The 27,742-nt window shown below is 38.8% G+C and overlaps 1 protein-coding gene across 1 annotated transcript in view; it reads right to left on the bottom strand.

The window, feature by feature from the left end:
- LOC124556308 (bromodomain adjacent to zinc finger domain protein 2B-like) overlaps positions 1-27,742 on the bottom strand; it is a 379,839-nt gene that overhangs the window by 117,021 nt on the left and 235,076 nt on the right. Inside the window, exons 21-23 of the mRNA XM_047130281.1 lie at positions 13,234-13,353; positions 12,889-13,146; positions 2,886-3,195 (exon numbers count right to left, since the gene is read on the bottom strand). Of these exons, the coding sequence (XP_046986237.1) occupies positions 2,886-3,195; positions 12,889-13,146; positions 13,234-13,353 (688 nt within the window). The remainder of the gene's footprint in view (positions 1-2,885; positions 3,196-12,888; positions 13,147-13,233; positions 13,354-27,742) is intronic.

Below are 27,742 nucleotides of genomic sequence, written 5' to 3'. Positions count from 1 at the left end.
GCAAAATATCTCAACAAGCTTCAATTACAGCTTTGGCTCATTGTAGCATGATATGGACACAACTGCGGATGAAGTAGACATCACTGTCTGTAACAAATGATGTAGATTCATCAAATTGTATACATAACTTTCTCAATGTTTGGTGAGTTGTTTTTGGTCATCCTGCCAAATTTTAATTGGGTCAATGGGTCAAAACAGGGAAGCTTTATTGGTTCACTAAGACATGTGATTACTCTTGAATTTTTATCTTTTTATCTGTCACAGTTTTAGGTGATCAGATATGAAATCTACCAGCTTAGGCTTGTAATGTTGCAGGTATCATTAACATGAAGAAGAGAATCTGGTTGTCCAGCAAGTCAATGAAGAAGTATCAAAGTACCATTATCTGAACCAGATAAAACATTTCTGAGTAATTAAATCTCCACTAGACCATCACAAAGCCAGCTCCAACTTTACCAATTCATTTCATACAGTCTTCCAAATATGCTTCCTGGTCCATATGAGGAACATCATGTTCAGTACAATTGATAAAATGTGATTCACCTGATGAGGCAACATGTACTAAACCTCCTAGCTCCACTGTTGACAATCATTAGCTCACTCCAATGGGGAAAATTTGTTCTTAGGAGTGAGCAGAGAGCTTTGAACATAATTCTGTTCCAAATGCCCATGCACCCAAAGTGTCATTCTGAAACAGGCCTGGCAAATCAGTGTTGTTGTTTGGCAGGACTACTTGTGTCATATCAAATTGATTTTTTTGTCATGAGCCAGTTCATTATAATCAAGTCCCAGTTACATTTCTGAGGTGAATTCCTTTATGATTAATTTGTTTGTTGCTGACACTAAATTTGTACACATTTACATGAAATTACTCCTCTGAAATCTGCCACTTCCTTCACATCATGCTCTTCACTACAGCAGAATGAAATCGCTTGTTTTTGCCACTCTGTCACATTAGTTTTGTGCTGGATGAACAAGACAGACACTGTGGTTATGTCGCCTCTATGGACACAATAAGAATAAATTGAACAGCAGGTTAAGGTGTTACATAACATCACTTCTACGGTTTACAAAAGCTGTGCAACACAATCAACAAAAGATATTTTGGATCAAGCACAAAGTTAAATTTCCCTCCCAGTCTGACAATCACATATACACATTTCCATTCCATTTTGTTCTACGTCATCTGTAGGTGGCAGAAGATGCTATTAAGTTAAGCATTCCGTGTTATTTATTTTTTTATTTGTTAGAAATAACTAGTACATGATTTAAGTAATCAAATAATGCACCAGTTACGTATTTTTTCATGCTTAGCATGCAGCATTTCAAGAATTTATTCTCATTGTCAAGTGCAAATATTTACATAACTATTTTGTATGATGTTTGCATGTGTGTTGTTCTGCCTCTCTTATAAGGTACAATGCCTCCTCCATTACACAGAAAACCACACAAACACAAATCATCACTCACACTGTTTGATTGTGAAAGCAAAATAGGTCCAAAGCTATACCTTACAACATCAAAATTATGACTACAATGCAAGAGAGGCAAAACAAAAAACATCACACAAAATACTTTTGTAAATATTTGCACTTGACAATGAGAATAAATTCTTGAAAAGCATTGTCCTAAGCATGAAAAAAATATGTAACTGGTGCAGTCTTTCATTAGTGAAATCATGAATGATACAGTTGCAGGCTTTCAAAAAACATCAATTATGATTAATGAAATTCAAATTACTTATGCATTATGAGCTTTATTTTACTGCAGAAGAGCCAGTACACAAATAAAAGTATTTTTCTACCATAAGCTTCCCATACTGTAAGTAACTATAATAAGTAATAAGAAGAGGAGGCTTCTATGTGGGTTCATGGACAGGGACCTGAGGGAGAGACTAGCAAAATGCTTTATATTGAGCATGGGATTATACAGAACTGAGATGTGGACACTAATGAAACAGGAAAAAATAAGAATAGAAGCATCTGAGATGTGTATCTGGAGGAGGATGTAGGGGATACAATTGATAGATAAAGTGAGAAATGAGGAGGTGCTGAGACGAGAGGGGGAAGAGAGAGTAATTTTAAAGGAAGTCAGAAAGAGGAAACATAATTGGCTTGGATAATTGATGAGAAGTGATTGTTTGCTGACGGATGCTATAGAGGGAATGAGGAATGGTAGGAGAAGACACTGAAGATATCAGATAGTGGATAATAAAAGGACAGGAAACAGTTATGAGAAAAAGAAGAAGTGCCTTGTGAAGATCTGCCCTAGGGCAGAACAGATGATGATGATGATGAGTACCTATAAGCAAGAAAAAGGCGATGCCCATAAAGAGATTATCAGTTCATAATCTGTAGCTATGTAACTGGAAGATAAAAAAGGTCTTTAACAGTTTTCCATAAACAAACAAATACAGCTGATTTAAAGAGTTACAGAGTGACAAAAGCATGATAGACAGCAATAAAAGATAAAATTTATTTCTGTCCTGTTCGTAGATGAGTTTTCATATGATCAAGTTCCACATCTAAGCAACATGTTAGCTCAGTATCTTATGAAAGAAATAAAACGTGCCACTCGTAGCTGCTAAGAGAAGAACAGGTAAGTCTGTTATGAAACTCATAACATTTGTTAAAGAAACAGATAGCACACAGAAGGACAGAAAAACAAACAGTATGAATATTAGTTGCATACAAAGCAACTGAGAGTCAAATGAAGTTATCAGATAAATAAAAAAAGTAAAGATATCATTTTAAAAATACTGGTGAAAGCAAATTCAGTAATTAACCTTGTATAAACTGTTCATTCATATCAAAACAATCATGATAAATCATTATTGTTGGACAGATGCAGCAGAAAGACAAAAAGGGACACAGAGACTCACTCACTTTCTGAGCTTAGTATCCATTAGCCATCGATCCTTCCTTAGCTGTCCAACTGTTTCAATAGAGTTGTCAATCTGTCGGAGAACAGCTTTGTTCTGCAACAGTTCATTGCATAAAAAAGACAATATGCTTGCTTTTTGTGTTGGGTTCAAAGCAAGGAAAGGCTTTTCATGCAGCCATTCAGACATGCGCCATGTATTGTTTTCATGCAAATGTTCGAAGAAGGCAGCATTTTTGCCACACTGGGGGATGGGTTCACCATACATATTGTGGTGATCAGACTTCTTTTCTCGATCTCTTTCAAAATGTAACCCTGTAAACAGGAAAAATCAACAGGATATTTTTCTGTCTATCTCATATAGTAAGATTAATAAATAATCAAAAAATAAAACACAAGCTCATATTCTATGAGGATAACTCAGTTATGAGATAACTTTGAGAATACAAGGTCTTCTTGACATAATCAGTCGCTAGCACACAAGGGAAGTAAATACCTTACAATAATGTAGTTTAAAAATATAATTATATACATGAAGTGGAAATGAAATGAACCAGACAGAAAGTCAATTAATCTCATAGAAATTCCACATATAAAGGGCACTCAAAACTAAGGTGTTGAATACTTTGAGAGGTGGTAGTACTCATGGAACAAGAAAAAAATGTCCAATAAACATGAGTCCGGAAATGCATACTTTCTGCAATAAACATTTGCTTACAGGTGTTCAACATGACATCCATTCATGACATTGCACCCCTCTGCCCTCCAGCCCACCTTTGAAGTATACCTGATGTTGCAACTGCTGGCACACACTGAAGATGCAGCAGTCCTGAAATGTCTGCGTAGTTGTTCATGCACATTGTGACGAACTTGTGCTGGTGTGCCATCATGCATGAACCACATTTGTATCCATTGCTGCAATGGCACAGTCTCCAGAAAGGTACGCAATATATTAATGAAAAAGTTGAGATAATGTGCCCCTGTTAACCTTTGTGGTAGAACATGTGGCCCTATTAACCTATCACCAAATACACCTGTCCATACATTGATTGACAAATGGTGTTGATGCCTTCTTTACTGAACTGCTTGGGGATTTACATCTGCCCATACATGCTGATTATGGAAATTCACAACTCCATCTCTTGGGAACCCTGCCTCATTGGTAAATAAAATGTGAACAGTGGATCTGCAGCACACTTCTGTAACAGCCATTGACAGAAACACCTTCTGCCATGATCCTGTGGCCGGAGGGCCTGAATGTTCTGTAAATGATATGGGTATAGCAATTGTTCACAAAGTATCCCCCAGATAAGAATGTGAGATACGCTTTCTGCTGGTGCTGCTGCTGCTGCTGCTAAGTGCCGCACGTTGGTCCCAGGGGTTTCTTCCACCACATGTAGCACACACTCCTCCATGTCAGGTGTGTGGACTGTGCAGGGTCTTCCACTGTCAGTCTCCCAACGTACAGGGGTGTCTGTGTCTCTCAGATGCTGGAAAAATCTTCCAAACAGCTTATCAGAGGGGACCCTGCATTTTTCAGCATAGAGGGCACGGGCTCACAGCCTGCATCCATTTGCTAAACTATAGCACAATATCATATCCACCATTTCACTTGTTGGGTAGTAGGCTTTCATTGCTAACAAGTGGTGGAAGAGAGAAACTGTAAACCTACTGCACCATTTGTGTGTACAAACAGCACAATAACATAAACACATAAGTGAATCCATGTTTAGAAGAAGGTAAACACCATGATACATACCCAGAGTTCATAGAACTGTACAATAAGGCATACAAACACGACAAAAACTAACGTGGCCTACAACATGACTTGAACCACACAACAGACTGCAGACCACCTAATAGTAGGTAGAGTACTGTAAGTAAGATATCATAATACCCTGCTAGCACATTTGATGGAGCACCAATGCAATGACTGTGCTAAAATATGCAACCAATCATCGCGCAGCCCTTCCTATAATCATATGTTTATCTCGGAAAGTATGTGTTTTCCGGACCCATGTTCATTGGACTTATTTTTCTTGTTTCAATGAGTACTATCATCTCTTAAAGCATTCAATATTTTTTTGAAGACCCTGTATCACAAATATTTATAAATTTTGTTGTTTCATTAACTAAAATCAGACATTCTGGAAAAGTGAAACTTTTGAAACCGAATGAAACAAAATAGGATTTCTAGGTTTCCTTTTCCAGAAAACATAAGTTAAAATCACTAATAATATAAAGGATTTTGTAGAGTAATGATTTTGAGTGGAAACCAAATCTTGAATAATATAGTTGAACTGAAACCAGAAGCAGTAGTGACTTCACACACAGATTTGAAAGACAAGCATAATGTCTACTTAAAAAGGTAAGAGTTGGTTTCCTCATTGAATTAAATCCAGCCACTACTAAATTTTTACATAACATGAACCACATCCCATATCTCTCATAGAGAGAAGTCTATAGGATGCGGAAAGGAGTCAAGGATCTACATTTCATTTATATACAACATATGACTCTACTTTATGAACTATTACTTTGCTAAAATTAGTTATATGATACCATAACACACATTACTTTTAGAAGTCCCTACAAGATATCTTATACAGAGTAAGAGGAGCTACACAAAAGAAAGTTCTTTAATTGAGTCTTAAACTTCAGTAGGTCTATAATACTAACAGCATATTTGAAATCAAGCAAGATCGTAAGAGATGGAAAAGAGCCACCGTGGTACAACAACCGAGTTAGAAAACTGTTGCAGAAACAAAGGGAATTTCACAGCAAACATAAACATAGCCAAAGCCTTGCAGACAAACAAAAATTACGCGAAGCGAAATGTAGTGTGAGGAGGGCTATACGAGAGGCGTTCAATGAATTCGAAAGTAAAGTCCTATGTGCTGACTTGTCAGAAAATCCTCAGAAATTTTGGTCTTAAGTCAAAGCGGTAGATGGATCAAAACAAATTGTCCAGACACTCTGTGACCAAAATGGTACTGAAACAGAGGATGACAGAATAAAGGCCGAAATACTAAATGTCTTCCCAAAGCTGTTTCACAGAGGAAGACTGCACTGTAGTTCCTTCTCTAGATTGTCTCACAGATGACAAAATGGTAAATATCAAAATAGATTACAGAGGGATGGAAAAACAATTAAAATCGCTCAAAAGAGGAAAGGCCACTGGACCTGATGGGACACCAGTTCGATTTTACACAGAGTACGCGAAGGAACTTGCCCCCATTCTTGTAGCGGTGTACCATAGGTCCCTAGAAGAGTGTAGCATTCTGAAGGATTGGAAAAGGGCACAGGTCATCCCCATTTTCAAGAAGGGACGTCGAACAGATGTGCAGAACTATAGACCTGTATCTCTAACGTCGATCAGTTGTAGAATTTTGGAACACATATTATGTTCGAGTATAATGACTTTTCTGAAGACTAGAAATCTACTCTGTAGGAATCAGCATGGGTCTCAAAAAAGACGATCGTGTGAAACCCAGCTCGTGCTATTCGTCCATGAGACTCAGGGGGCCATAGGCACGGGTTCCCAGGTAGATGCCGTGTTTCTTGACTTCCGCAAGGTGTTCGATACAGTTCCCCACAGTCGTTTAATGAACAAAGTAAGAGCATATGGGCTATCAGACCAACTATGTGATTGGATTGAAGAGTTCCTAGACAACAGAATGCAGCATGTCATTCTCAATGGAGAGAAGTCTTCCGAAGTGAGAGTAATTTCAGATGTGCGGCAGGGGAGTGTCGTAGTACCGTTGCTATTCACAATATACATAAATGACCTTGTGGATAACATTGGAAATTCACTGAGGCTTTTTGTGGATGATACTGTAGTATATTGAGAGGTTGTAACAATGGAAAATTGTACTGAAATGCTGGAGGATCTGCAACGAATTGACGCATGGTGCAGGGAATGGCAATTGAATCTCAATGTAGACAAGTGTAATGTGCTGTGAATACATAGAAAGAAAGATCCTTTATCATTTAGCTACAATATAGCAGGTCAGCAAATGGAAGCAGTTAATTCCATAAATTATCTGGGAGTAGGCATTAGGAGTGATTTAAAATGGAATGATCATATAAAGTTGATCGTCAGTAAGGCAGATGCCAGACTGAGATTCATTGGAAGAATCCTAAGGAAATGCAATTCAAAAACAAAGGAAGTAGGTTACAGGACACTTGTTCATCCACTGCTTGAATATTGCTCTCCAGTGTGGGATCTGTACCAGATAGGGTTGATAGAAGAGATAGACAAGATCCAACGGAGAGCAGCGCGCTTCATTACAGGATAATTTATTAATTGCGAAAGTATTACAGAGACAATAGATAAACTCCAGTGGAAGACTCTACAGGAGAGACGCACAGTAGCTCGGTATGGGCTTTCTTTTGTTGAAGTTTCGAGAACATACCTCCACCGAGGAGTCAAGCAGTATATAGCTCCCTCCTACGTATATCTCGCGAAGAGACCATGAGAATAAAATCAGAGAGATTAGAGCCCACACAGAGGCATACCGACAATCTTTCTTTCCACGAAAAACACGAGACTGGAATAGAAGGGACAACCAATAGAGGCACTCAAAGTACCCTCTGCGACACACCATCAGGTGGTTTGCAGAGTATGGATGTAGATGTAAACATAGAAATGTTATGGCAGGTTGCTCAAAATATGTACCCTTGTATCTAATTTCTTCCTCTGCTAATGTTAAACTATAGAAGTCTTTATAAAGTTTGCGTTTTTGTTCCAGTATCATAATCATGCCTTCCACTATTTTTGAGAAAAGAGGAAAAATTGTTTACTGCAAAGAACATTAATGAGTATTGTGAAACAAATGTGAATTAATACATTTCCTGAAGATTTTCTACAATTAACATCAGATATAATTCTTAGTAGAGGAATCTGTGTTTTGATAGTATCATCATCGAAAGCCAAATTTCTCCTACCACCCCAAAAAAAAAGAATTACTTCATAGCTCTTCAGTGAACAGATATATGCAAAATGAACCAGTTTCTGCGTATTCAAATCATATATAGCTATAACCATTAGTATTGCAAAAATAGTTGATCTTATCAGCTTATTTAATTCTAATATGTGGGTTTTACAATTCAGAGTGTCTATCTTAATAGCTGAATGGTCAGCGTGATGGACTGCCGTCCTAAGGGGTCTGGGTTCTATTCCCAGCTGGGACGGGGATTTTCTCCACTCAGGGACTGGGTGTTGTGTTGCCTTCATCATTATTTCATCCCCATCCGGCATGCAGGTCACCCAATGTGGCGTTGAATGTAATAAAACCTGCACCAAGGCGGCCGGACCTGCTCCGAGCCTCCTCGCCAATGACGCCAAACGCTCATTTCCATTTCCATAATTCAGAGTCTGAGCTGTATGTACTGCTAAAAACTGAGCACTAACTACTTCTTGTGTTTTATACTGTTTGCATAGACGATGGTCTGGTCTACAGTTTCTGGAATTCTACGAGAAGGACCGAACTGTTACTGAGTTTTCCAAATTTTAATGATAGCTTTTTTCCTTATGTTTACAAACATTTTGCTAGTTACCCTTTCAGTAAGAGAACTGGAAGATTTTTAATTCTTATTCTTGAAACAACGACAAAAATGAAATAGTTGCATCATTTTAAAATCTAAGTGCAAGATCATCTATGTGCATCAGAAAACAGGACCCAAAATGGAACACTGTGGTATATCAATTCTTCTGTATCAAATTCACGAAGCTATTGTTATGAGATGTATATGGAACTGATAAACATAATTTTTCCATCATGTAGATAAGGTAAAAGCTATGAACCTGCTGTGTCTAATATTCCATAATATATCAAAGTCTGCAGTATCATATCATGGTCAACACAATCTAAAATGTTAGTTTCGTAAAATATTCCTTAATGGTAATAATTTGTGTGTATCTATCAAGTACATTCAAATACGTCACTACTGAGAATATTCTTTTGCACTAAATGTTAGCTAATTGTATTGTGCATGATCAAGGAAAAATAAGTAAATAAAATACAGACAATGATAAGATGGGTTGGTAATTCTTAACTACTGTTATTTTGTGAAGTGGCTTGACAGTGGTATATTTATGTCTGTCTTGGAGAGATTTTTTTTAGACAGACTGATTCTTGAGGAAGTTTTAGTAGTATTTAATCTGTAATTATAGTAATGATGCATGTGTAATATAAGTATTGTTGTCTGTTCCATATTTAATTAGCGTTTGGAGTGACATCTCACGGCAATAATGAGAGCTATGATATGCTCAGCTACAGACGAGCAGTATCTGGTGGGAAAAGCAGTAAAGTAAACAGCTGCCACTACATTAGGGAGTGGCAAAACCTGATCAGAAACTATAGATATTATAAATAAGTTATACTAAAAACTGCATGGACTTTGATATAGTTTTCATTAACAGACAGACTGATTCACAAGGAAGGTTTATGTGCATAATTCATTCCATTTACACCAAACAAGTTGTCCAGCAGTAGACTGCACCACCTTGCGACACATTTTCATTGTTGAGAGCTGTTTGCAGTCTTTGTCTCCTAGGCATAATGCCCTGTGGGTGACGAAGCTGCACAGGAAGGCCATAGTGGCCAGGGAGATAGTTACTAATGAGTGTCTGAACAGGAAGGTTGCCTGGTGGAATAGTAAATTGACTGCTGCAAGTGGCTAGTGAGTGATGGCTCCAAGGGCGATTGACCTATTTGGAAAGAAGTGGCACAGTGGATTACTGATTGTGATGGTACCTGCAGCAAACAGTTTTTCTCCATCTGCCCTGGAACACAGTGTAGTGGACTGTGCTGTGAATTTACAAAACAAAGCTTCTTAACAAAACTTTGGTGCACCTGTTTGTGAGTATTTGGATTCCTAGGAGGGAATATGTTGAGAATTGATGCACTCCACTTGGCCACATATGGAATGCAAGTGGCACATTCTGGCTGTTCTCTGTCTATGGCTTCCTAACTGTAGACTGCACTTTGGGCAAGGTCTTTTTCATAGGTCTCAGACTTGGATCTGTCAGGATGACCCTGGGGATTGTTTTCAGACTGATGGTGCTGGCTTCAAAAGTGGCCTAGAACAGTGCTTGCATGCTGTGCCACTCCAGATTGAGTACAGTCATTATGGTTATGCACTGGGGTCAGTGGTATGATGGAACTTGTTGTCACTGTAGCTGTAGTGTGTGAATGGCACATTGTCTGTTTGTAAGGAATTGCATTTTGGGCTAGAGTTAACCCTCATGTCTTCAGTGTTAAACTTTCATAAAATTCTGGATCACAGGGGTGGGCAGGAATAATTACCTCCTATAAGCATTTATTTTAAGCAAGAATTTTGTTGTTGTTAATTAGTTGCATGTTATTTGTGGTTGTCTCAGGATTTTGGAAGTTTAGGTGATTCTGCACAGGTTAGTCATTTTACGAAGTGTTATTTTAAGCTCATTCACTAGCATGGCTATTCAAGTTTAACCTCCGATATGGGAGTGTGTAATTAAAATATTTTGTACCTTACATGTGTGGGTAGAAGGAATTTAGCTGCCCCATGCATGAGAGCATGGTAGGGATTCATGGAGAGGTAGTGTAACCTTATATCTTGACTAAATTCTAATGTGATGTGACCTATCTTCGAATGTGCAGAGTGTCCCTTGTGTATAGCAGTTAAATGGATGATCAGCAAGTACCATATGCAACTGGCTACCTGTAAGGTACAAAGCAATGCTCATTTCCAAGTACTGAAGGCAGCTATTCATTGTTTTCAGTGTAAACTATCAAGTCAGCCAACATATTTGGAATATAAGTAGTCATTATGGCTTGAAGCTATTTAATTTTTATTATCATAATTTGTAATACTTAGTTAATAAATGTTAACTAGTGATTCTCTGCTTCATTTACCCATGTATCTCTCACACTACCAGCCAGTGTAAAAAAAAGCTGGTAGCAGAGCAAAAAGACCGTAGCTGTTGTGCAGAATGACATATAAAAACACAAGGTATTCTTCCTGTTAACAGTGTTCAGAAAGACTAGTGGTGTTGTGTGAGATAGGGCTTACTAGTGGGAAGAAAACTGATATACAAACTTTGCAGGAGGGGTATTGAACAACAAGGAAATACTGATGAATTGCTACAACAATTACATCAGAATATAGGTGAACCTATTGCTACTAAGTTACATAGAGACATAAGGTAAGTTTGGCTGTCACTACAGTTCACATTACCTCTAATGAAATGCATAAGAGTAGAGAGCTATTTCTTCATTTTAGCCTCACTAATAGTCAGGTTAGGAGGTTCCAAGCTTGCTTAGATCTTTGTATGGGAATGTCGGGAAGACTTGGTAGGCTTGGCTGTTGGTGACATTAGTAGATTACAATTATAAATATCGGAATTTAGTCAGTTGGCAAGTGGGGTTGCCACCTCAAACGTGAAAATGAATTATAGTAGCAGACTGGAGGCATTGCAAACTGTGCTTTTCACTTGTGAAAATATGTTTGTCTAATTATCAAACCCCTTACAAGTGTATTTGTAAGGATCCCTACGAACATGTCATGTTTCTGGAAGATTGTAGAGGTATTTTCATGCACAGGTATTTAATTGGGATAAAATGGGAGACCCTAATACTCTGTCATTGGCTGTAACTGGCAAACAATATATGACTATAATGCCCAACCACATACATCCTGTTTTTTAAAGATACATGTCTGCAACTCAACTGCTCATTAGTGTGTGGCACTCATTCAATTACAACAAAGTTGGCTGAAAGAGTCTTTGCCGCCACACTCAGCAACTGATAGTATGTAAGACAGCAGACGTGATGTTGCTGCCTAATAAAGAGGCAAGGACTCCTAAACAGAGGACACACATAACCAAAGAACTCTTTCAGTTCAGGAAAGCAAAAGTAATGAATTTTAGGGGTGCATTGGCTTCAAATGATAAATCTCAACACAGAAGCATACTATACAGAATTCTCAGTCTCCAAATATTACATTATATTTATCCTACTGAAACTATTAAAATTTAAAAAAAAGTGGCATGTATTACAGAAGTTCTTCCTTCCATTACGGTGTCCTATATCCAGCCTGTGCCAGGTAGGGATTGGTACAGTCTGTCTCCTATGTCCACTGAGCACCAATTATACCCTATACAGGATTTTATTATGATGGGATCACCACTTGCCCCTCTCAAAGGCTTGTAATGTTACTGTTGGAATCCCCTTCCCCTCATCAACCCACCTCCTCAATGAGAAACCTGTCTAGTGTCTGTGTCTAGTGTACATCACATGGTCAAATGTGACATTGTTTTCCAAAGTGTTTGCACATCACGTATCTAAGGCGGGACTTGGGGACTAGTCCAGTATTTACCTAAGTGGATGTGGAAAACTGTCTAAAAACCATATCCAGGCTGGCCGGCACACCAGTTCCCATCATTAACTCATGAAGCAGGTTCAATATGGGGTCACTGTGCCTCCCTGTGTCCCAGAAGCAAGCACTTTAAAGCAATCTGCTATCTTGAGGCTTGTATTACAGAAATATTCTACAATTTTGCTAATGGAGGGAATATAGCCTTGTATCAGACTTAACTACTTTTTTCCAAATAGCAGTACAGCATCAAATAATGTACAATAAATTTCTGTATAATTCACAACAATGTCTCATTAATTAAGGTAGATATCTTTTTTAATTAAAGATGAAGTTCAGTACATCAAGTTAGAGTCCAAATTTTCTTCATTTATATCCTTTGATCCTGCAATGAAAAATCTGTAAAGTGAATTATTGTAAGTCAAGGCTCCATAACAAATAATTTTTAATGTTCGAAGTCCACCATGTGGGACAAATGAAAGAGGGTATTTTACTGAAAAATTGGGAAAATTAGGTTTTTGTGACTCTCTGTGGATATCTATGTTTTTTACACACCATAAACTAGAATTAGTAAATTCTGCAAAATTAGTTACACAACTTACTTACAGATACAATCACAATAAAAGAATATTTTTCTTCTCTAACACACACCTGTGAGTGCCTTAACCTCACCAGTAGCATTTGCATAGAGATATATTCTCAGAATTTCAGATAAGTTTGCATGTGTAATATCAGCTTGCTTTAATGATTGTCCCAGTATAGTGGTATGGCGAGCAGGATTTGGAATGCCAGGGTCTTCAATTGCACAGACCAATAAATGTGTCATCACTGAAAGTAATTCTTCTTCTGCCTCTTCATCATTCAAGAGAGCCATCTGCAAACTGTTTAGACTAGGCAAGCTGTCCATATCTGCAATTATATTTAAAAAAAGAAAATGTAGTAACACAAGAATTGCAAATATAAACCAACACATTTTTGTAAAACCAATTATCTTACCAAATCCAAGAGTCTCCCCAAAGTTATGCAGGAACTCAAACACCATGAGGGTATCAGCAAATGCCTGACCAGACAGCTTCAATCCAGGAATTCGATTTAGAGTAGGCAATGGCTTATGATCTGAAAATCAAATCCCATAAAATTATGTTGCAAAATATCTTAATTATAGGGTTTACTGGTACCAATGTTTTGCACCAAATGTGCTAAATGTGTCCATGTTGTAATGTAATAACAGATACAAAGTAAGTTGTAAATTCTCATCATCTGATATCTACAACAAGCAGTCCTTAATGTACTACATACTGAGTATCTATACAGATATGTGGTTTCCTTCAAGACCTAATGTCTCTATGAGACCGATGACCTCGCAGTTTGGTCTCTTCCCCCAAAACAACCCAACCCCTAATGTCTCTCAGTATGTTATAATGGAGGGCAAAATTTCACCAGAAGTACTAGGTGTGCTTAAAGTAAGCATAATAAGACTGGTAATGTTGTCAACATACACAATTATTTATCAGACCAGCGCTAGTACTGCTTGTTTATTTGGAGTCCTTATCAAGTAGGCCTAAAATGAAGTCAGTGACACAGTGAGAATCATAACAGTCAGTACAATCCAAATGAATGTGTAACAAAGATACTCTGGGAATTTACATAGGAATCTGTGGAAAGAAGGTGAAGTTCAGTTAGGTAAATACTCTTCCACTATCCACCATCAAAAATTAAATGTTAGTATGGATGTCTAATGGACCAAACTAAGAGCCCAATGACCCCAAAATGAAACTTTAAATTAATGAAGAAAATCATAAACTCCTGAAAGTCCAGTCTCCAAAGGGAGAACTGCAACATTTTTCTAAAAAAAGAAGAAGGTAAACACTGATTTATAAATTATTTTTGTTTTGTGGACACATACAAAATACATGGGTGGTGAATTTCAATAACATATGTATGCTCTCTTCGAATCCATTGCACAACATTTAAAGAGTCTCATCACATCATGAGTGTTTTGCAATGCACTTAAAACATTTCTTTTTATGTGTCTATAAATTTAAGGCCCAAAACTAAAATAATTTATGTAAACCTATGTAAGAAATGCTGTATTTTTGTATTAATTCCATGTATTGTCTATAAATTGCAATTAATTCTTAAATGTGACAGCAACTGTATTTTTCAAATGGCAAATAATGCATCAGACACAGCACAAGTGGCATCACCAATAAAATTTCATGCGATCAGCCATGCCAGAAAGGAGTGCAGCAAAGTCTCTTGAACATTTTTTATATGAGCAGCATCCGGTCGCTCTCTCTAGATATCTTTCCCTCTTAATTATCACTCTCTTGAATGATTTTGTACTTGAAAGACATTTTCAAGGTGTGTAAAGTACTTATTTGTGTAAAAGTATCATCAATATATGAATAATTGTTATTGTTTACCAATGTTTCATTTCAACAGCATTAACCTTGCCTGACAACTTTTCTATGTTCCAGCTAGGAGAACTGCAAGACTGCCGACATATCATTTGCTGGCCATTTGGCCATTGCAGGACATCATTGATGTTCGAATTTGTAGCAAGTATTCATGTGTCCCTGAGATCTGTTAAGGCGATCTGTAAATGGAGTTTCCAGACAGCACTTCTGCGCATAACGCGTAATATCAATGATCAACATACGGCCAATAAACAATGTGCGTGGTCAGTCCACTCCACGGTATCAAAGCAGGTTAGAAAAAATCTTTAATTATTAATTTTCTCTCTCTTAGTGGTAAATTTATCTGTGTTGTGTGTTAATTTAAAATAATCATTTTCTTTACTTGGCTGCTTCTTTTAATCAATTGCACTCCAGTTAATTTCTTTTTATCACAATTTATTTTTCAATTCCCTCTAAAAAGCACAACACAGAATAGAGAAAACTTCCTTTTTTGAAAATAATAATTCACACTGAATACTCAAGTCATACATTCCGTACAGTTCTGTAATCCAAATCATATGTGTATTGTTATCTGTGGTTAAGTTCCCTTTCAATAACATATTTCCCTTTCAGTATCGCAGTTTTCACAATTTTTAAGGATTTTTGCTCCAGGGCTTTTGGCTGTAGTGTGACTGCAATAAGTATACTCATTGCACTGGATTTTTCAGTACCTTGAGCATTTGATCAATAATCTCCATGCTGGTACGCTTTGAGGAAAAGAATTACAGTAGTTTGAAGGTGATGCAACAGGAATTAAAAATAAATATATACATTATTGTTTATCAAACATATCACAGGAACAAAATGGAATAAGAAGTAAGTACTACTATAAGCTGAATATCATATGTCACCAAACAGAAAGTACTGTTCATATCTGCAAACTCAGACAGAGACTTTCTTCTCCTGACTAACAAGTCAACTCTGCACTTCTGCTTGCTTTATAAATAAATGTCTGGATACTCATGATCTAGATATTAGCCACTACAAGATGTAGCCTTGTTTTTTCCTTAACTAGATAGGGCAGATGTTTTGAAATACATCACATAAAATCATTCTGAAATTCAGACATCCAAGACATGAATTCAATTTTTTTCATCTCATTGCTGGACAGTTTTCACCTCCCAGCCTGTTATTCTGAAGTGCCCATTACTCCGTTAGATACCCTTCATCATTAACACAACAGTCTTTCTGTAACAATAAGGTGGTGTATGCCAGTGATTGGAACCCATGACTGGATGTTTATTGTGTGTTATGGGATACGAAGAAAATGTATTTTGTGATTATGATTACTGTGGAAAAGAGGCTGCTGCTCCAGACACTTCACCAGTTCCTCTGGTGATTTAGATAATTGGTTGAACAATGAGAAAAGGGTCTTATGACCCATTAAGAGCTGAAATTCTTACCATACAGATAGCCATGGAACTTCATTATTCCATAGACAATTGCAAATGTCTCTTTTTCAAATTATGAGTAATTCTCTTGAGTCACTGTTTTTTTAGACAAATCAGTTGCTCTGTGCCACATAGCATTTGATGCAACAAGATAACACCAATGCCACATTATGATGTATCTATCACAAGAGGTACACATGTGCCTGGCTTCCAAGTTGTCAAACGGGAAGCTGCCTTGAGACAATTCCTGGGCTCCTTAATGCCTTCTGGCATGTGTCTAACAACTTGAACTTACCCCCTTTTTTAAGCTTGTTTAGTGGGTATGTAACTTGTGTCACCTAGGGCATAAACATGGCATAAAAATTCATTTTTCTCAATAACGACAGTATTTATCTATATATATCCTACAATGGGAACAAACAAACTGCACTGATTGTGCTAACAAAGCTACTTTACTAGAGTCTTTCAAAATGAGCCTGCAGCTGTTTTGAGCATCTACTCGTATGTATCCCATGTTACTGCATCAGCCAGATAATTTTGCATTTTGTAGTATTCCCTGAATTAATTGTTCCATATACTTTTCAAAGATTCAAAGATTGCTGGCCAACTCAGTTAGTAGCCTTTTTTTATTGGCACAAACCAAAAAGGCAAATTAAAAACTAGCAACAGTGGTTCCATATCCAGAGGCAGTTGTAAGAATGCATCTTTCAACTCTATTTTAGAAAAATAGTGATCTTTGGCAAACCTGGTTACTATGTTGTCTCAGCAAGGATTTGTATATAAGTCTATTTTACATTGTACAGTTATGGTGGACTTGGAATTACCACAGATTTTGCTGAACCATTTGATTTTTTTAAGAGCAACCATCGGTGTCAATCAGTGGCTTTACGGCACTGCTACAATGACCTCCCAGCTCCTACAACCTATTCCATTCTGCCTTCACAGCATGCAACATGCTTAGGTGTTTATTTAATTTGTTGCTGTAATGCTGGCAAGTGTGTTTCTTCATACTGTTTCTTGTGTCACCGGACTACAGAAAATGGCTTCTAGGTTGAAAGTGGTTTAGATAATAAACAACATGAGTCAGCATTGACAGATAACCTCTCTAGTGGAACTCTAAATGGTGCACTCACACAGAGTTCTGTATTGTATGTCTACAGGTGCATTTTCATATGTTGTATTACAATGTTTGGCTGCAATAGTGTTGCTGTCAACATAGTTGCAGTCTGACTGCAATACATGGCAATATCCCTCTCACTCTCAGCCCTTCTTCCCACAATATTGATAGCATCTTTGTCAACTACATATGGCTCATCATACACAACTTACATCTCCTTAGAAGAGACATTTAAACTGGCTCACCACATGCTGCCAGGTGGCGCTACATGTGCCACCAGAGGAAACTGAATTTGTATCACCTCACTCCCTGAAACTGTGATTCCACAGTGTGTCCTTTCAGGTCACACTACATACAGCTCCGCCTCAGTTTATCCTCAGACTACTCTCAGATTATGCTCATCACATGGAAGGCAGTGCAATGAGACCTTATGAACTTAGCATGATGCTACTGCTACTGCAAATCATAGTGAATATCATAATTTAGTACTGGTGGAACAGAGTGACCAAATGGGACAACCACGAAATCCATAAATGTGATGCATATAACTACAACCAAATATATGCAAAACAGAAAATAACATACACAAGGACTGAAATCTGAAAAGAATACATCCTCACTGCTCCTGTTTTTGTGGAAGATCTGCAGTAGTGAACGATAATTTTATTCCACATGGGTTCTTAAGCTTCATCATGTGTGATTCATGTGAGCAATTTGCCATCCCCTCCCCCTCCACCCCACCCCCTCCCAGATCCCAATCAGTGCTTGCATACATCACACCCCATAACTCTGGTCATAGAAGTATGGTATTTATGAAATTAATAGGTCTCTCACTGTGCTGGCGAACCTCAAAGCAATATTAACATAAACATTTGATTGTTAGTTCAAACTATTTTAAAGAATACCTTGAGTCATTCAAACAATGTGCTGCAAATACCTTGTACCAAGAGGCATATCAATGAGAAGCGTACTCTAAAAAGGTACATAAGACTTCTGTACGAATCACCACTACCCAAAAACTGAGGGGTGATCACCAGGCTGGTTCTAACTTGTATATAGTCATTCATATTGGTATTTGTCTTACCCATTCTCCAATTAATTAATTTTAAATGCTATATTGAAAATCATGTTTCAGTCTTCTGGAAAAAGTATGTATCCAGTATCAGTTCATGAGTTAAAGTTTTGTAAGCAGTTTGTTTACTTATGAAAGAAAACCTCAATGAAGCTGTTTGTCTTTCTCTTGTGAATTTTTCTCCTTGTCAATATGCAACTTCTATGGCCTGTGTAATATACCTTTCAGTGTGGAAAAAAGAGTTTCATTTTACAGTTCTGTGAATGAATATATAACTAACAATGGGACCACACCTATTCATCATCACCAAAGTTGTTCACATTTATGGTATATGCAGAGCTCAGCCAGCAATGAAAGGGACAGGAGTAGAAACTCCAGATGGCCAGGCATGGGCCATTTCTGTCAGTGTAGTTTCCAGGCAGTGGTTTGCGCAGTGGAAAGTTTACAGAAGAGTAATCTGATGGTCATCAGGTCGAGTCCTGATGCTGCCACTTTTATTTATTTATTTTTTTTTTTACTTTCAGCTTTAGTGTTACTTACACAGAATATAAACTGAAATAAAGCTAAATATATTTTACTTATTAATATTAAAATATTTTCATGAAAGGCATCAAAAAGAAAGACAAAGAAAAATTTGAGATTGCAAATAAATTTCCAAGAAGTGTTTGTAAGGCATACACAAGAACTTTATATATAAAATTAGATACCTTTATTATTTTGAAGTTGATAATTTACATGTGTTGGGGAAATATTCATCGTAAAAACAGAGGAAGCAGTAATTCTTGCTTCTTGCACATGTTATAAATGCTGCATTTTTACTGTTACATGGTTGCTTTATAGTTTCTATAAACAAACAGGCATGGTTTACATTCATAAGAGGTTCTGTCTCATTGCACAGTCTGGCAGTAAACTATGCACAGTACAAATTTCGGAAAATATTGACGACGATAGCTGGTAATATACAATGGAATGTATTTTAATGCAGTCTTCTGGGAGGTCAAAATGAAACTAACACAATACAAAGTCATGGACATTTTATATACAATCCAGTCTTGAAATATTATTTGCAGAGTCCTCATGGATGCTGTAAGTACAATCCTTTCTTGAAAATTTATTTGTGATCCCAAATTTTCCTTTGCTTTTTATTTTCATGCCTCTTTTGAAAATATTCGTAAAAACACCATATTGATCATTATTTTGGTATATTTGCAAAAAAAAAAAACTGAAAATAAATAAATAGTTTCCACATATGAACTTAACCCCAGGATCCTCAGATTACCATTTTGTACTCTTTCTGCCACTAATATGGTCATGCCTTGCCTGATGCACAAAAAGAACTGCTATTTTTCTGTATGCTTGCAATCTGCAGCTCCCACTTCTGTCACTCTAATTTATTGCCAAGCCCTGCATACACCATTAATCTGGACGAAATCGATGATGATAAGTAGGTGCAGTCTGCTTATAAGAAATGTGTTGCAATTGTAAACTCCACACACCACAACTGAATGTAATGTAACACACAACTGGGTACACATTTCTCAGAATTAATTTTTTTTTCTCATGTTTCCATGTGAGTGACTTCATCCAAATGTATCGTTTCAATGAACTCACCCCACTGGAAACAAGAGAACTTTATAACAGTGTACCTCATTGGGCAAGATGATGACATCCTAGTTTGGTGATTATTTTCAAAGTTGATGTCATTTTGGCACTATCGTAGACTTCTCTCTGGTCAAGTCACTTCAAACACATCACAGTGCTTGTTGAGCTAAAATCCCTTTCTCCTCCTTGTACACTACTGGCCATTACAATTGCTACACCACGAAGATGACGTGCTACAGACGCGAAATTTAACCGACAGGAAGAAGATGCTGTGATATACAAATGATTAGCTTTTCAGACCATCCACACAAGGTTGACGCCGGTGGCGACACCTACAACGTGCTGACATGAGGAAAGTTTCCAACCGATTTCTCATACACAAACAGCAGTTGATCGGTGTTGCCTGGTGAAACATTGTTGTGATGCCTGGTGTAAGGAGGAGAAATGCGTACCACCACGTTTCTGACTTTGATAAAGGTCGGATTGTAGCCTATCACAATTGCGGTTTATCGTATCGTGACATTGCTGCTCGCGTTGGTCGAGATCCAATGAGAATATGGAATAGGAGGGTTCAGGAGGGTAATACAGAACGCCGTGCTGGATCCCAACAGCCTCTTATCACTAGCAGTCGAGATGACAGGCATCTTATCTGCATGGCTGTAATGGATCGTGCAGCCACGTCTCTATCCCTGAGTCAACAGATGGGGACGTTTGCAAGACAACAACCATCTGCGCGAACAGTTCGATGACGTTTGCCGCAGTGTGGACTATCAGCTCGGAGACCATGGCTGCGGTTACCCTTGACGCTGCATCACAAACAGGAGCGCCTGCGATGGTGTGCTCAACGATGAACTTGGGTGAGCGAATGACAAAACGTCATTTTTTCGGATGAATCCAGGTTTTGTTTACAGCATCATGATGGTCGCATCCGTGTTAGGTGACATCGTGGTGAACGCACATTGGAAGTGTGTATTCATGATCGCCATACTGGCGTATCACCAGGTGTGATGGTATGGGGTGTCATTGGTTACACGTCTCGGTCACCTCTTGTTCGCATTGACAGCACTTTGAACAGTGGACGCTACATTTTAGATGTGTTATGACCCATGGCTCTACCCTTCATTCGATCCCTGCGAAACCCTACATTTCAGCAGGATAATGCACAACCGCATGTAGCAGGTCCTCTACGGGCCTTTCTGGGTACAGAAAATGTTCAACTGCTGCCCTGGCCAGCACATTCTCCAGATCTCTCACCAATCGAAAACGACTGGTCAATGGTGGCCGAGCAACTGGCTCGTCACAATACGCCAGTCACTACTCTTGATGAACTGTGGTATTGTGTTGAAGCTGCATAGGCAGCTGTACCAGTACACACCATCCAAGCTCTGTTTGACTCAACGCCCAGGCATATCAAGGCCATTATTACGGCCAGAGGTGGTTGTTCTGGGTACTGATTTCTCAGGATCTATGCACCCAAATTACGTGAAAATGTAATCACATGTCAGTTCCAGTATATAATATATTTGTCCAATGAATACCCGTTTATCATCTGCATTTCTTCTTGGTGTAGCAATTTTAATGGCCAGCAGTGTAGTTTGACTTATTGGTTTGACACAGTTTTCTTGTTCATGTGAATTGTATATACTGCATTTATTGCTCTTTCATGCAAGTGTGGTCTGAGATATAGAGCTGTGTATCAATTGTTAATATACAGGTCATGCATACCGTGTTTTCAAACAGAGCATCAGTAGTACTTTAGAATGCTGCCTGTACAAACTTAGAAAATCCAGTATAAAACCCATTCCACAATCACACAGACAATTTTTTATGCTTTATTTTTATTTTTGGTAGAGTATACTGCATGTTTGCCACATGTCCCTTGAACAACAATAGACTTTTGATAATGCACCCTTGTGAGAATGGAATGAGAGCTCATCTGATCTTTCCTTTCATGTACAAAACAGTATTCTTTCTTTGTACAGTCTGCAATATTGAGTAGTGACTCTGTTTTTGCTCAGTGTAGTGTCCAGAGTAATAACAAACATTTATCACAAAGAATTATTTCACCAAAAATTGGAATTCTGAGGAGAAAACCCCTTGCCCAATAATCATAAAAGCACAGTTTTTTAGTTTTTATCATGAGAAGAGTTACTGTTGAGAAACAGCCCATTTCAACTACACACATATCTTTCTAGGCCTTTACAAGGCTTTTCTCACAATGTGTAAGATATATGACTGAATTTGCTACAAGAAAATCATGAAGCCTTGGATTTAGTTCCTTCCTGTTCCACTGAAATTTGTCCAAAGACTTTCTCGTCTTCACTGGGATGAATGCTATCCTCATTGATGGCAGGAAACAAGGAAAATTACTTTCTTCCCTTTGAGATGTTAAAGAGTAAGAATTATCAAAAGGCAAAGTGTTCACAGTTGCAGACAAAGAAAAATAGGACTCACTCTCATTTGCACTATCAATAAGAACCCTTCTAATTTCATCATTTGACAGCATGTGCTTCCACATCTTCAAATAGCTAAGCAACACAATGAACATTGTCCAACACAAACCAAAAAATCTAACAAAGTGTTGCTTTGAAATACAGTTTCTGCCATCTAAGGGTAAAATAAATGAATCACTAGAAGTCCTATAAACTGCTTGGATCACCATGAGACACATTGTGCAACCGTGCTGCAAGCATTTCTGAAGAAAATTTACAAAAATATAAACCAAGTGTCAGTACTTCCCGCTCTTCTAGTTCCTCTCATACTTATATCCCATCAACAGTGGGGATGTATAGATTGTGCACAGATTACACAGCAACAAAAGTTAACAGGTTAAACCTTTCATGGTCGATGGAACACATGTGTCGCACTAATGTAATATCCAGTTTTGAGCATTGAGACATCTCTATCACAGCTCTGTCTGGTGCTGTGATAAGCAAGAAGAGTTTGGAACCTGGTGAAAAAACTATGGACTATCGACTGGATGCACAGAAGGCTGAAAGCAATCAAATGAGGTGCCATGTCCATATATAACTGGCACAGTGAATCTATTTTGTGAAAATCAAATCAGTCAAAATCTTCTCTGTTCCAAGATGAACTGTAATGAATAATTGCATTCTCTTATACACTGAAGGCTTGTTTTGAAACATTATTACACTTTTCAGTAATTATGTTGGTCAGTACATCATTTGTAGTTAGTGGGGCAAGTATGTCTCAGCAAATTTCATAGAATCAAAAAACATTGCTATGTGATATATCTAAGCAATCGTCCAAATACAGGGCTATTACAAATGATTGAAGCAATTTCATAAATTCACTGTAGCTCCATTCATTGACATATGGTCACCACACACTACAGATACGTAGAAAAACTCATAAAGTTTTGTTCGGCTGAAGCCGCACTTCAGGTTTCTGCCGCCAGCGCGCTCGAGAGCGCAGTGAGACAAAATGGCGACAGGAGACGAGAAAGCGTATGTCGTGCTTGAAATGCACTCACATCAGTCAGTCATAACAGTCCAACGACACTTCAGGACGAAGTTCAACAAAGATCCACCAACTGCTAACTCCATTCAGCGATGGTATGCGCAGTTTAAAGCTTCTGGATGCCTCTGTAAGGGGAAATCAACGGATCGACCTGCAGTGAGCGAAGAAACGGTTGAACACGTGCGGGCAAGTTTCATGCGTAGCCCGCGGAAGTCGACGAATAAAGCAAGCAGGGAGCTAAACGTACCACAGCCGACGGTTTGGAAAATCTTACGGAAAAGGCTAAAGCAGAAGCCTTACCGTTTCGAACTCATTGATGGGGACATGCTGTGCCGAGTGTGGGAGGAACTTGATTATCGGCTTGATGTCTGCCGAATCACTAAAGGGGCACATATCGAACATTTGTGAATGCCTAAAAAAACTTTCTGAGTTTTTGTATGTGTGTGCAAAGCATTGTGAAAATATCTCAAATAATAAAGTTATTGTAGAGCTGTGAAATCACTTCAATCATTTGTAATAACCCTGTATGTGTTGAAAATCTGTTGTGAGATGTCATGTTTTTCACAGTCATGAATATATGAGTGTTTTTGTAGTGCTTGTTATATGTTTTTCATGTTTAGCTCCTGAAAAAGACGCTCTAAAAATAAAAACTGTACTTCAAAAATCCTAGGTTCCAATAAAGTCTTGGATCTAGTTAGGTCCATGGGACACATGTTCCAACGCACAGATTTTCAAAATCTGTTAGCTTAAAAAAAATAAAATAAACTGTTGCTGAAAGAGTAATAGTAGTCAAGAATTAATAGTGTTTTTGACCATTTATTTTACAAATATGTGTAAAACGAGTTTTAGCCACAAAAAGGATTAATATGGTATTTTTATCCTCAAAATGGCACACTATTTCCTTTCTTCATCATTTAATAACTTATTGAAAGGCCTCTGACTTCAGTTCATTCAATATCTCATCCAAAGGACTCTGACTTCAGTTATCTGGACACTGCTAGTAAGCAACACTATGAGGTGAGTGAAAAATCTCTCTTTTTCCCAAGCAGCTACGGTTCTGCTCCACTTATCGTGGGTACAGGCTAATCAAGAACAGAAATCACTCCGTTCGACAAATGTCTCCTGCACCACTGCTGACATTTGTACTGGAAATGGACCCCAAAGGAAACAGATCAATTCTTCAGCATATAGTTGTGGAGGGGGAGGCAGATGATAATATTATAATGAAAGTATAGTGAGCAGCATCATGTTGACCATCTACCCTATGAAGAATTTCAGTTTCACGGCAACACATTCAGTCTAAAAACTGCTAAAAACTCATGACATCTGTTAGATGACTCAAAAATATATCTGGGATCCAAATGGGCACCTTGAGGCCTTTATACTTACACTTCATCATTTGCTAGTGGAAAAAGCTGATTTGTAAGAAAATATTACATTCCGCTTGTCACGATTGATACTGTGTTCAGAAAATGGTAATTGTTACAGTTTGCGTTCACCAAAAAGCCTCTCCTTGGTGGTTCCACATTTGCTTTGTGACCTGCCTCACAAAGCCAGCACATAACAATACCCATAAAACCAGGGAACTCAGTAATACATCTCAACTCCTTCAGTTTTAACAGATGATTTTCTTGTGTGGTGTTAACAACTTCATCATAAAATTGATGTGCCAGAGGTTGTAAAATGAAAAACACTGAAGCAATCATAAAATAGCAATGCTGTTGCCTGTGGAAGAAGCTGTAGTTCCCTATAAGAGCTCTGAGACCCTAAGCTTGCCACTGGAGAGATATGGGCGCACACCCACACGCCAGAGCAGGCATAAGCATACTTCAACCATCCACTGGACTCATTAGTGCTGAAAATGGTGAAATGGAAGCTTCAAAAGAAGAGCAAAGACGTAGAGTGGGTTTCTTTACAGCAGAAGAAGTGCAGGGAATGGAAATTCATCAAAGAATGGGACATGTGTACAAAGTGCACTGCACGTCCATTGCTAGGGTCAAGGCAAGGTGTGACATAAGCAATTCAAGGAAAGATCGATGTCACTGGCAAATGACGCATCACTTGGAATGCCACATTGCCAAATCACTGTACAGTGGGTAGGTACCCTCACTGCTGAGGAACAGTGAGTTACAGTGGCAACCATTGCCCCTGAAATCAGACTGAGTGTCAGAATTGTAAAAGACATTCAGCACTCTCTGCCCACTTTCACCATTCTTTGATTCATTTCTGTTCCCTGCACACCTTCTCATGTCAGGAAATGCACTATACCCCTTTGCTCTTACGCTGAAGCCTCAATTTCTATTTTTTCAGCATCACTGGGTGCAGTGGATGGTCTAGGTGTGCACAAAGTTGTACTGTCACCATATGGGTGTGTGCTTATACCTGTGGCAAATTTAGGGTCTCAAGAGGTCTTATAGTGATTACATCTTCTTCGGCAGGGAATGGCATTACAATGTCTCCAACAGTTTTCATTTTACAGCCTTCAGCTCTCTTTCTTTCCAAATGAGCCTAACAGAGAAAAATATACAGATAACTGGACCAAAGGTGCAACTACAATAGAGGAGTATCTACGAAGAGGCCAGACTAAACAATGTTTTCTGAGGAGAGGCAACAGCCTTTTCGGTAGTTGCAGGAGCAACTGTCTACATGATTGACTGATCTGGTCTCATAACATTAGCCAGAATGGCCAAGCTATACTGCTACTGCAAATGTCTGGAAGCATGAGTAAAACTGCAGCCACAACTTTTCTTTTTTTCCCAAGGGCACACTGCTGTACTTGTTTGTTAAATGATGATGGCATCTTCTGTGGTAAAACATTCCAGGGATAAAATAGTACCTCACTAAGATCTCTGGACAGTGCCTACTATATACCTACAGCTACATCTAGACAACAATTCTCCAATTCACAATTAAGAGCCTGTCAGAGGGTTCATCCAACCAAGCTATTTTCTACCGTTCCACTCTTGAACAGTGCATGGTAAAAATGGACACTTAAATCTTTCCGCGCAGGCTTTGGGTTTTCTTATTTTATTATGATGAACATTTCTTTGACTGTAGGTGAGCACCAACAAAATATTTTTTTATTCAGAGGAGACAGCTGTTGATTGAAATTTCATGAGAGGATCTCACAACAATGGAAAATGCCTTTGGGTTACTGATTGCTGTTGTAGCCACGAGTAACTGGCAAGCGGTGCACAGCAGAGAATGGAGAAGCGAAGCTGCCAGGTGGGGGAGCCACTGGAGGTATCGCTAAGTATGAACAGACAGGACAGGACAGGTGAACAAGTAGGGGATGACAAACACTCTGATTGACCAGGACATAACACAGGCAAGCAAGCAAGAACTGAGGTGATAAACACGGTGAGGTAACAACAATGCAGGAACACTCCAAACAATGACAGTAGGTATCTCAACACATGGAACTGGAATGCAGTACGGCCAAGATGCACATGCAAACTACCGCAAGTACCAGACTGCTGGGGTAGCACCGCGTGTCTGCCTAAATACCTGACCGCGGGAAATGCGATTGGCTGTGGACTTCACATGGCATGGAGAGTGGTGCACTCGCACAGCGAGGCTGGCGGCGCAGAGACCCCAACTGGGTATACAGGTCCATACCCTCTGGTGCCCATTTAACTTTCAAAAATTCTGACACCAGATCCCTCCCACATGAAACCAGTGCATAGGGGTGGAAACACCCCGGACAGTGCCATGTTGGGTAGAAGGAGGGAACGGAGACCCTATGACATGGACCGTTAGTGGTGGGTTGGGAGGGCCGTCTGTGGAATCCGTCAAAACGTCACCGGAACGCAGGGCATTGCACGGCACCTTCGATCCTTGTGGAAGCAGGAAGGAGTGCCGGCATGCCTGTGGGGAGCTGGTGGCCATCAGCAGTGGGGCCGACTCACAGGCCTTATGCACATCAGAAGGAAGTATGGGGTTGGAGGTCGTGAGGTGCCACAAAGGTGTATGAGGCCAGAGTTGGTTATCGTGGCAGTGCTTGAGCCCCTTCTGTGTCTGTACCGATGTCACACGCTGCCCATGGGTTGTGACTACTGTGGTGGGAGTCTGAGCAGCCTTGTCCCCCATATGAGCAGGAACACATGGCTGTGCCCAGGGTGTAGTGCTGAGAGTGTCAGAAGCAGGTCTCAGAAGGCAACAGCGTCAGCAGACGGAGCAGGGTCCGTGGTTGCTGCCCACGGAAAAGTTCAGCCGGACTATGACAATCAATTGCTGTGGTGCAATAAGTGCTCAGTAATAAGATGAGGGCCGACATGGTGGCAGAGGATTTGACCAGATTTGTAAGTTGTTGTTTAAATGTCCTGACCAGTTGTTCTGCTGTGCCACTGGAGGACAGATGGAATGAAGAGGGCTGGCAAGACAT

Source organism: Schistocerca americana, chromosome X, assembly GCF_021461395.2.
Source record: "Schistocerca americana isolate TAMUIC-IGC-003095 chromosome X, iqSchAmer2.1, whole genome shotgun sequence".
In the NCBI taxonomy this organism is placed as follows: Eukaryota; Metazoa; Arthropoda; class Insecta; order Orthoptera; family Acrididae; genus Schistocerca; species Schistocerca americana.
Note: the sequence above shows the minus strand (reverse complement) of the source record. Positions and strands in the feature narration are given on the sequence as shown.